Below are 12089 nucleotides of genomic sequence, written 5' to 3' on the forward strand. Positions count from 1 at the left end.
TTCCATGTCCTCCCAATACAACGGACATTTAAGTGGAATAACTCTTTCAGTCCACTGAAATCAGACTTATTAAAATGTTGTGGGTAATCACCTTACTTATTCCCTAGATGTGAATTTAGGGTCTGAGAAGACCCTGGTTCTATAGGCCTTTAAGTTTATGTCTATGGCTGAAAAATTCCATAAGGGGACAGAGGAGGTGAAGGGAGGGCGATCTGGGAATCTCAGGAGAATCATTAGCCAAAGACATATGACATGACATATATACTCTTTTTAAAGAATAATGAAACCAATGAAAATTTATATCAAAATTATCTTAGTGCATGTGCATGCATACACACACAACCCCCAAAAAGAACCCAGTTCCCAGAACATAGCCACTTGTTGAATGTGGAGTAAGAACCTAAGCTAAGACAATTTCCCGTAAAAGTATCTCTTCTCCAGCTTTTTTTCAGAATTGACAAGTATACTGCCTCCTATGCTCCCAAACAATCTCTTAGTTTCTTTTCCTAAGGTCTTGCTTCCATTCTTCTTGTCAAGGTTGAGTATAACTCTTCAAGAGAGAACAGCTGGTGTGTGCTGTACCTACTCTGAAGACCTTAAGGAGGAACATTGCCATAGGTGATATTTGGAATATTTAAATGTGGTACAGAAAGGTTACCAATCAATCAGAATGGATACCAGTTGGAATGAACCCCCTGTGGGTACGTGAAGACTGAAGTTTAGTTCCAGATAAATTAATTCCCAGCAGCACAAAGGAGATCCAGGCTGTGTTTTTAACTAGACTCTACTGAAGCCTTATTGTTAGGGGAGATTGCTTTCCTGTTTTCTTAAAGAAGCCACTTTTAGGGCCCCAAGAACCGGTCTTGTTCTTAAGCTTCAGCCTCATTCCATCAGGTCTTCACACAGGGTGGTGGCTCCGTTCTCACACATGGGATTCTCCAGGCAGCCTCACCCATGTGGGAGGCCAGGTCTATCTGTTCTTTGGCCCTACAGAAAGATGTAAATTCTTCCCTCTCTGCTGTCAGAACTCACCTCCTCCTCTATACTAGGATTATAAATGTTTAAGTACATCTCACTCTTCAATGGGATGTGGCTTGGCCCATTCATGGGTTGACCAGGTCAGTCACAATGATCAACAACGCATTTCCAAAAATCTGGCTTATTCAGCTTTAAATGAAACCATGTGCGGAACATGAACAGTTCAGAACATGATGTCCTGTGGCAAATGAAGTGAAATAACTTGTCAGAAGATTCCCTTCATCATGAGGAGAGAGAACATGAGGTCTGATAATATCAAATTGCTATTAATGTGGCTAAACTCTTCCTTTCAATTTCTGTACTTATCATGGACCAGGAACAAAATGTTCATGGACTGAGGCCCTTCCATGGACCATACTTTGAAATGCGCTACTCAAATATCTTTATCTCTAATCTAATACTTGGATAAGAGCACACACACACACATACAAATTTCCCAATAATGAACAAAATTTTTCAGGTAAAGGACCGATTTTAGGGGAAAAATTCCATTTTAGAAGGGGCAGATCCACCTAATTCCCATCACTAAATAAAGAAATTAACATCTCAGTTTGAAGAAGGATTATTTCACTGGTTCAGAAATTCCCTGCAAAGAGGCTTTCCAATCTATTTTCATATTGTGGCACACATAGAAAGTACTATCTGTAAGTCACTTTGAGATGTGATACCCTGAATAAAAACATTCTTGTCAGTGGGTAATTCGACTCCCTCTCCTCCCCCTATTCTCTTTCTCTTTGTGTGTGTGTGAACATATGTACATGCAACACATACACACACACATATGTTTCTGTTGAACACTGGAGATTGAGAACTGAATTTTAAAGCTTCTGATCCCAGAAACATTTCTCTTTCTCTTTTTCTCTTTTTCCAGCAGCTTTTCTCTTATCAGAAATTTTAAAATTATTTTACTTAACATGTATCATAGGATCCCTTCACATTACATCAAGAAAGTCTTGGTATCATAATTTCTTATTTTATTAATATAAAAGAAATGTCTGTCAATTGTGAAAACTGTACGTAAATCTGGTTGCAAGAGAGATTATTGAAGGTTAAGCTAAAAAAGAAAGGGTAATAAGGAGGAGAAGGGGGAGTGGGAGGGTTGGGGAGATGAGGAAAGAGACAAAATAAAACTTTCAAAAGCTCCTTCATGGGGGTGGGAGGACAGAGGAGAGAGTTTCTGCTATATGCTTACAGGGTTGAAAAAGGTAGTTTATACAACATTGACTTATATGATGGAATTGGATACACTACAAGTTATATTTTCTCCAACTATTTAACAGGAACAGAACTTCCTTTTCTCACCCTCACCTCCCCATGCCTGCCCCAAAGTTGTAATTGCTGGAATTCCTGGCAGACTTTAGTCTCAAAAGTGTCCTTTTATTTATGCGTATTTTTAATATTTATTTATTTGGCTGCGCTGGGTCTTAGTTGCGGCCTGCGGGATCTTTGTTGTGGCATGTGGGATCTTTTAGTTGCGGCATGTGAACTCTTAGTTGCAGCATGTGGGATCTAGTTCCCTGATCAGGGATCGAACCCAGGCCCCCTGCACTGGGAGCACAGAGTCTTAGCCACTGGACCACCAAGCAAGTCCCTCAAAAGTGCCCTTTTAGAGACTTGCTCTTTATTATGAAAAATCAGCTATTTATAAATTTATAGATAAGGGAAGCATACTGAAAATGAATATATCAAATCATATGTACATAGATACATATTTCTTTTAGAACCAGTAATTGAAAAGATTTTTTCATTACCTGTTTTACAGGTTTTTCCTCCCCTTTGGTTACAGAATGGGTTTTTTAAATGTTCTCATTCATTTTGCCAGTCTCATAAGCCCTTTAGAAACAGATTTTTTAAAATTCTATTTCAAATAAGTAATACCAAAGGGGTTTTTGGGATTCACTGGGGTCAAACAGGAAAATAAAGTACATATAGAGCTATAAATGAGTTGAGGAGTGAAAGAATCTTAAATCATTTGATGAACAATACCTTTCATAATCACCCCTTTGGGACTTTTTTTCACATTGATTTCAGCCATCAACTAGTCACATTTATCAGGTCCTGATTTGATGGTGGTTACATTTTATACTTCAATAAACATCAATATCTTATAGCCCAATAAAATTTGATACAAAGCCTATACTACGAGACTAGCCCTGTCTAAAGCCCTGGTGTTATGTGGTTCACCAATCAAATACTGAACTCAAATAAAAGAACAGAAAGAAATGGCAGTTTTTACTTCAGCAAAAGCATAAACTTAAAGGGAGAAATGATGAAAATGGAATTGAAAATGTAGGACAAAGGGAATGAGCAAAAATGCAGAGTATGTTGAAACTGTGAAAAAAGAGTGGAAAATAATTAAAATAATAGTAATTATTATTAATAAAAAATTTCAAGCAGTTTCCTAGATATACTAAATGATAACAGAGAAATGCAATTATGAATACAAATGGAAGAGAAAAAATAGATAAATCAGTGTACAAAAGTGGTAATGTATTTGACAGAAGTACTGAATCTCAACAAGAAATTCCCAGGATAAAAACAAGGGAAAAGTACTATCGAGAGAATTTATGTTTAGTTGTTAACTGCAGCTAACCCAGCACTAAATAAAACTTTTGAGGGACCATATTTTGAAATTCTTATTGGAAATTATTCAATAAATGATGTTGGGGTTTTCTGGATTGATATCTAACTTTTATACCAGGATAAATTTCATATGGATATAAGATGTAGATGTTGTAAACAAAACAATAAAATGCCAGAAGAAACCATGGAAGAACTTGTATATAAGGAAGGCCTTTCTAAGAGCAAATAAGAATACCTTTTAAAATCCTGAAGCCATAAAGCAGAAAGCATTAAAAAGTATTAAAAAGCGAAAATATATTATAAATTCAGCCGAGTTCTTTCCTAACTCTCATATTTTCATACTGGAAATGCATGATTTTAGATTGTTTTATTTTAGATTGTTTGTCTTCTCCTTGATTCCTTTAGATGTCCTTATCCAACTCTGCTGAATCTTTCTTGAGATTGATCAACATCACTTCAGGTAGGATGGGAGATGGTCCTGAAGGAGGGTGAGATAATGCAGTAGTGACTATCCTGTTGCCGCCAAGTGAGGCCTGTTCTGCTGAGATGTATTATACTGGGTAATTGACTTTTAATTCATTGTTTCACTCAGTAACCTGCAATTACTCAGAAAGCAAAGGTATTATTTGACACCAGGTATTTGTGCCCAGTAAGCATGAGGGGCAAAGGCAGAGTCACCACAGCAGTTTGGTGGTGAGAAGGGTTGGTAGGAGTTTTAGATGGCTAAAACAAGGTTTTGCAAAAGTTACAAAGCTCTGTCTACTAGCATAGTGTTATTGAAACTGGTCCTCTTCATGGGAACATGTCCTTCTGAATTCCTGCCCTGTGTTGTTGTCTGTATTGATTAGGTTCAGCTATTCTAAAGGGACTCAAACCAGTAGTGGATTAAACAAGATTTAGTTTTAACTGTCTCGCAAATAAAAATCCCAGCTGGGTTGGTGGCTTTGCTATCCAATTTCAGGGCCCAGGCTTCTTCTATCTACTTAGTATATTTACCTTAAAGTGATCAGATGAACCACTGTCATATTTACACTGAGCCAGAAAAGCAGGATAAGAGGAAGGAGAAGGCATCTCCCTTGATTTTAAGGCACTACTTTAAGGGAATAATTTAGAAGCAGTGCACATCAGTTCTACTCATACTCAGAACTTATTTGCATGGCCATATTCAGCAGGAAAGGAGGCTGTAAAATGTAGAAAATGTAGTCTTAACGTGTACAGCCGTATGTATATATAAAAATTCTACCACTAAAGAAAAGGAAAATGGATACCAAGGCACAATTAGCAATCTGCAATGATGTCTGTGTGTAGTAAGACACACTTGTTGTTAATGATAGAGAAACTTGTGTCCTTTGACCTGGGTCAGGTGGTGGCTTTCTATCATTCACTAAATGCCTTGTGAAAATAATGGATAATTTTTCTGTTAGTTTATGTTACTGCCATCCAGTTCATGCTATTCTACTATATCCAGACATTAGTCTCATCAATCTATTCTTATTGGCATGGCTCTTCATTATCTGGAAGAACTTTTAATCCTATGTAATCTTAGTGAATTTCATTTTATACTATCCACTTTTAGATTATTTTATAAACACGATGGTTACCACACTTTTAATACTCTTCTGCTTAAAGAAGTTCTTTTTACCCTCTTTCAATAACTCCTGTTTCTAAGTCAGTACTGTAACCACTGTAATAGATTTTCCTGGACTTCACTCAGACTCTTTTCCAAAAATAATTTGAACTTTTGAAGATTTTAAATCGTGAAAGTAATATCCACTGTTTTCCCTTTTTCCCTTTGTCGTCAACTTTTTCAGTCCCTTAAACATGTCTAGAAGTAAACATCCAAAAATTGTACTAGGGATCATTTCGCTTGCTTCCTCATTGTTACCCCTTCCTTAGTTTTCAGAAACTCTACCCACCATTAGAGTTTCCACCAGTTAAGTATGAAGTAGGACTTCTGATGTCTTTTTCACATGGCAAAATTTATAGGTAATTGATAGGAGTTACGTTTTTTCTCTTAAATTAATTCAGAGTAGAAGTATGGCAAGTCTGCAGTGGATGTTTAGCGTGTCTCTGCTTAACATTCAAGTCCCCATTATAGTATAGTTCACCATTTATTATAATGAGGAACAAAATTTAACCTTGTTTATAATATATAAAGTATTCCAGTCAGAATGCCTACTTTGATTTTTATACAGGAGCCCTTCCAACCATGCTGCCTTGGAAATCTGAACAAAGATGAGCACAGACATTTCATCCATGATACGTAACGAGCATTATTCTCCATGAAGCTATATTAGAAAATGATATTAGAAAATGATATATATAAGGTACTATTTATCTTTTGAATTACTGTTATGTAAAAATCTCTTGTTGTTATGTTATTTGTCCAGCCTTAAACTAACTATATAATCATGCAAAGTTGAAAATTTTGGCTAAAAACAGCTTACAGTTCACCAAAATATGCCTTTATATGGCCATTGTTTGATAATGGAAATTGGACAAGACATTCTGGAGTTAAACAAGTAATGCAAATGTTACAGTACTTCATCTTAAGTTTACATTTAAGGTAGATAAAGTAGGTAAAAAATCAAGGAGGCTTAATTATAGTTACTAAGGGCAATGGATTGAGCTCTAGGCTTGGGGAACTTGGAGAGAGCTATGTGACACAGTTGATGAGAGTATGAACAGGACAGGGAAACAAAATTGTTCTCCATTTGATTTGCATCACTGTATCTTTAGGATCTACGCAGAAATCTAGACTTGAACCCCAAAATTGCCTACTGCCCAGAATGGGCAGTCAAGTTCTTTGGGCCACTGTTGTCCTCTCAGTGCTGTAAAATTGTCCTGCATAGGGGCTCAAAGATATGCACTGGGTTTGTACTGTGATATCATAGTAGTGATTAGCGTAAAAATCCAGGTGTGACTCACATCTCCCACTTCTTAAGTCAAATATATAGAATTTCAAAAAATGATGCAGATGCTTTTAATCAATCATTTCATAAGAATTTGCAAATAATAATGTCTACCACCACTACTTCCACTGTTTTCAACTATTGACGACAACAATTCCAAGAAATTTTAAAGCTTCTCTTTATAGTTACTTTATAGTAAAGTAATAACTTATCAATCATCTTGGTACTGTGAGAATCTTGTAAAACAATTGTGGGAAAGTTTTCTACAAGGATATTTAGGTCTTGAAGGATGAGTAACTGTTTGGCCAACAGATGGAAAAGCTAGTGCCCTCAGAGTGAAAATCATGTGCCATGGCAAGGAGGAAATGAAAGCACCGAATTATATACAAATTTTAATGTGAGTGGGGAATTCTATATAGTTTTTAAAACAAGGGAGGGGGAAAGCCATTTCTGCAGTGCTTGGCTCCAGATAGTAAAGGTCAGTGGAAGAAACTTGTAAAGTTATGATAAGAGGCAAATTTAAGGCAGGGAAATACCACTCATCTAATATGCTTAGAAACCAAGGACCATCACAGCAGATGAAGGATGATGACAGACAGTAGGGACTGGGCAGTGTGAATTTGGACCTGTTGGAAAGGTGCTCATCTAGCTATGAAGATGTCTGATCTCAGTCTTCTGAGCAGTACCTTGTTTCACAAATGTAGGAACTTAACCTAGAGTAGTTAAAGTTCCTATAGCCTCTCTACTCAGTGTGTGGTCCCTGGACCTGCAGCACTGGAATCACCTGGGACTGTGTTTCAGATTCTTAGGCCCTGCCCCAGATCTACTGAGAACAGACTCTGCATTTTAACAAAAGACCCAGAGGATTGCTATTAGATTTTTAGAAACGCTAGCCTAAAGGTAACTGAGCCGGACACCTAGGGGGCTCTGACTCTGCTTCCATTGAATTCCTCCGTTACTGTTATATGTTGCTGCTTTGATAGACCCCACGGGCACATTACTTCCACTGCTCTTTAAGCTTAATCTTAAGAGAGGTCTAGGAAAGTGCCCAGCCCGCCAGTGACATCTTAAAATCCTGCCAGCCAATGGCAAAGTGAGATCCCTCTGGGATTTCGGCGACCAAAGCAAGTTTTCCGGTTACTCTGACGACACCTGCGATCCTGGGGTTCTTTCGCCAGACGCCTGCAGCTTCGGTTGAGGTTTTCAACTCACGCAGCTTGGGCGGCGTCCATGCTAGTCATCGGTCAAATCTGCAAAGGTTTGTGGGATACCTAGAGCACGGCTATGGAGTCCGAGAGGAGCTCGCTCATGGCCCGGGACTTGGAGACCCCAAAGAAGGATATGCAGCTGCGGGTGATCCCGTCGGAAGTGAAGTTCCTGGACGCGATGGCAGGGAGGGTCTACCGCCTCCCAATTACCGTGCACAATCTAGGCCGATACAGCCAGAAGATTCGGTTTCAGGAGCCTGTCAAGCCACAGGTAACACAACCAGGGGTGTTCAGAGCAGGACCTCAGGGGGGCCGCCGTCCGAGAATGCCTACCCACCTGGGCACCTGCTTTGTCCTGAGGAGTAGGAGCCCGGCTTCTGCGGGGGGTGCGGGCAGGATTGAGCTTCCTGGGGAGCGGCGATTTAGTGTGCTGGCCTTTTTGTTTTGTTTTGATGTTTTTTCCTTTCTGCTTGGTGCTGGGAGACAGGGTGGAGAAAAGTCGATCTGGAACCTCCCAATTTCTTCATTGGGAGTTTGGAAAGAAGGGAAGAGGATTTCACGTCTGTCTCCTCTTAACAGCCCAGAATCTATGCTTCATGATACTATAGAATTATGACAACAGATTCTCTATTAACTACCCTTTGGATCATAAAGTGCCTGTTACTCCAGATACTGTAGGATAGTGGAAAGGTTTATTATTTCGTATTCTAACAAACATTTGTTGAGAACCTGCTACAAAATAGGCAGTAAGTGTTAGGGATGTAAAATGGAGAGAGTCCTGCCCTCATAAGACTTAGAAACTAATGAGGGAGTTAGTACTAATAATCAGCAAAATTAATGTTCTGAGAGGCTATCCCTATCTTCTGATTTAAAAGTTGACAAGAACTTCATCTCTATCTCACTGTTATTTTAGATTATCTGTGTAAATGGATGGATATTAGTTTACTGTGATCATCTGTTATAGGACAGGTGAAACGAATTTTTGATATGTAAGTGATGAATAACTGCATTTTTTTGTGGGATAGTTCTAATGATAATGATATTGAATGCAGCTGGACTTCTAGATACAGAAATGGAAAGGTATCTATGATTTAATTAAAATCGCACATATTTGTTTGTATAGATAAATGTATGGTAGTGATTAGGAGGGCAATGAGAAAAAGGACTTTTATGTTCTACTTTTTACACTTAGAAAATTGATGTACTATTTACCTACACTAAAGTGCACAAATCTTGAAAGTAAACCTTGATGAATTTTTATATACATATATCTCCACGTAGCCACCACTTGGATCAAACCATAGAATATTTCCAGCACTCCAGGAGGTTCCCTATAGCACGTGGAGTAATCACCCCATGGAGGTGACCACTATACTAATTTGTAATGAACCAGATTAATTTTGTCAGTTCTTGAGTTTCATATAAATGGAATCATTCTTTATTGATTTTTGTATGTACATGTTTTAACAACAGTAATGTGTTTATTTTGTAATAAAATTGTATATCACAGAGACTATTAACTACTCTTTAAATCAAGAAGTACCTGATTACTCCAGACACTGTAAAATTAGGGGAAAAGTTTATTATTTCATTAACTCACTACCTATTTATTGAACAATTGAATGTATATCTGAAAATATTTTCTTTTAAAACTCAAGCTGGCAGCAAATCCCAGATGTGGGCAAACACTATTTTATGTATGTCCAGGAGACACTTGTATGGATGGTTTTTATGCAGTCAGAAGAAAAATAATATAATTAGTTTTACTGTGGTTTTTATTTAGACCACAGGTCTTGACATTGGCAAGAGAATGGCCAGACAGGTTTACTAGTTAGAGGCCAAGGCCATGAGTTCAGTATCTGTTGCAAGATCATGATATGCACTCCTGGTCCTTCACAGGCATAAAGGGAATTAGGGAAGGGATAGATTAGCAAAAAGTATATTAACTGTCTTGGAGGAAGAAAGAAAAAATAAAAACAGGGCGCTACGTAAAGGGCATTGTCATCATCACTATTGTAATTATTTAGGAAGTGATTCTCTTAACACACAGCAGTGCTTGTTTTCCACCCCGTTTTCCAAGATCCTGCCTTGCCTATGTATTGAGTACCCACTATGTGCCATATGCAGCGCTAATGCCACCTACTGTGGGTTGCTGTTAGAAAATTAAGACACAGTCCTTATCTCCAGTGTTTTGCTGACTCGTGTGGCCTTTGGTTCTGTCAGGCCAGTCTTACTTGTAATTGTCCTCTTACCCCCATGGCTCAGACTTCCTTTTCTTTTGACCCATGTTTTCATTCCTCCCTCCTGCAAGAATCACCGCCTTCCAAATCCCACCCATCTTTGAGGGTCAAAGTGAGTTCTCATTTTCTGAAACAAGTCTTCTCATATTATCTCCAAATTATTTCTCCCCTACTGGGTACTAATTGCATTTACAGACATTCATTATAGTTTGGACTTGTATCCAGATGGCTCCTGGTAAGTGTTACTTTCACCTCAATGGTCAGTTCATAAGCTCCTAAGAGAAGGGGTGGTGCCTTACAGACCTTTGCAGACCACTCAGAGTGCTGAGAAACTTGTAGTTTGGGCACATGCTGCTGAAGTACTAGTTGCCCTTCTTTTTTAAAGGAAGATGGTCAAACCTGTTATGTGGACTTCCAGCACCCAAAGACCTATGTGGGGAATAATCTATCCCTTGTTTTCTTACCGTTTGGTGATGGATGGGGGTTGAGAGTTGGGCTGTGGTAGTTATGAGGTGTCAGAATCATTGTTTGCTGGAAGTATGATGCTTTCAGACCAGTGGTATCAACACATCACTCCGGTTCTCTGTATCTCTCATTGCTGGAAAGCCCTGCTTAGACTCAGTCTGACATTAAAAGCCCTGAATAATTAATTTCAACTTGACCTCCATTGTTACTTATTGAAGCTCTTTGCCCAGCGAGGCTAGCTTATTAGCTGCCTGCTGAGAGATTATTTTGCTTATTCTTTTCTCTGCGTGTGCCTGAGATATTCCCGCCTCCATAGGGAGCACCTTTCTTGCTTCTTCTCCACCTTTTACATCCATCCTCTAAGCCTGTGGTGTTGAGTGTACTCCTTCTTAGCCCACAGTAATCATGTTCTCTCATGGATTTTCATGATACTTATGTCTGCATCACTCATATGACACTTGATTAGTCCCTGGCTTACATTATTTAATTTTCAAGGGGTATATAGTCTGCTTCTTTAAAGAGATTATATATTCAGGAGATTCTTTCTAGTTGTGGGGAAAGAGCTTAAGTTTTAGAGTCAGACAGATGTGTGTTTTGAGTCCTCACTGACACAGTGACCTTAGGTATTAATTGCACCTACAGGTCCCAGTTTCTCATCTCTACACTGGGAGCCTTAATATCAGCCTTACAGGGCTGTAGAAGTGTATTAAGTGAGCTAATAGACATCGAATGCTTCACCTACCAGACGTACTCAACACAAAGCAGTTCTTCTCTTTCCCCCTTCAGATTTTTCCTGGAGTCTAGCAAATGTTTTTCAAGAACAAAAGTTCTTTTTCCTCATTGGTCTATTCCTTTTTATATTTCCTCCAAGTTATGAAGTCCAAGTCCTTATGTAGAAAGTATATAAAATGCTGTATGTATTTATGATTGTATGTATGTGTGCATGTTTATATTGTGTATGTATTTAGACTGAGTAACATTTACATTAGATTGCTCTTCCCTTTTTTTCTGTATTCTAGTACCTCACACTTCTAAAGGAGCCCATGAGCATTTACATATTTCTTGACTGACTGCATTTTCACTTTCAGTTTGTGTACCATTAAAAGCATATCTGAAGCATCTAGAATCTGATAGGTATAAATATGGTCATTAAGTCTTTGCCTTTAGGGCCGGAATATTGCCTATGTCTTGATATATCTCTTGAAATAATGTATACTCCTAACTACAGTTGCTCATACTATTTTCTTATTAGGACTTAAGATGTATAATTTGATTTTTTTTTCCTCCCACTGAAGTTCAAACTGATTTTGACCAATCTGGATAAAGCACTTGCTTCTGGCCTTCAGACGACAGCTATGGTGGAATATCATCCTGATAAGAATGAAGACACTTTTGACCAACTTCTTATTTCAATAGGGAATAAAACAGTAGAGATCCCTCTAATTGGGTATGTATTCTTCATATTTCATGCTAATATTTTGAGCACTCTTCAAATATTAAGGGTCATAGTAATATTTTGTATTTTCTATGACTAATAGGGCTTTTTGTATCTACAGTTTCCTTACAACTGAACTTAAAGAACAAATTTTTAGCAAATTGTAGTGTTCAAAACAAATGGAAGACTAGTTTTCCGTTATTTTTTA

At 38.1% G+C, this 12089-nt stretch overlaps 1 protein-coding gene across 1 annotated transcript in view; it reads left to right on the forward strand.

The window, feature by feature from the left end:
- The first annotated feature begins 7817 nt into the window (after positions 1-7817).
- CFAP47 (cilia and flagella associated protein 47) overlaps positions 7818-12089 on the forward strand; it is a 487004-nt gene continuing 482732 nt past the window's right edge. Inside the window, 2 exon segments of the mRNA XM_059910362.1 lie at positions 7818-8012; positions 11742-11893. Coding sequence (XP_059766345.1) covers positions 7818-8012; positions 11742-11893 — 347 coding nt within the window.

The sequence above is a fragment of the Balaenoptera ricei genome, chromosome X (genome assembly GCF_028023285.1).
Source record: "Balaenoptera ricei isolate mBalRic1 chromosome X, mBalRic1.hap2, whole genome shotgun sequence".
NCBI lineage: Eukaryota > Metazoa > Chordata > Mammalia > Artiodactyla > Balaenopteridae > Balaenoptera > Balaenoptera ricei.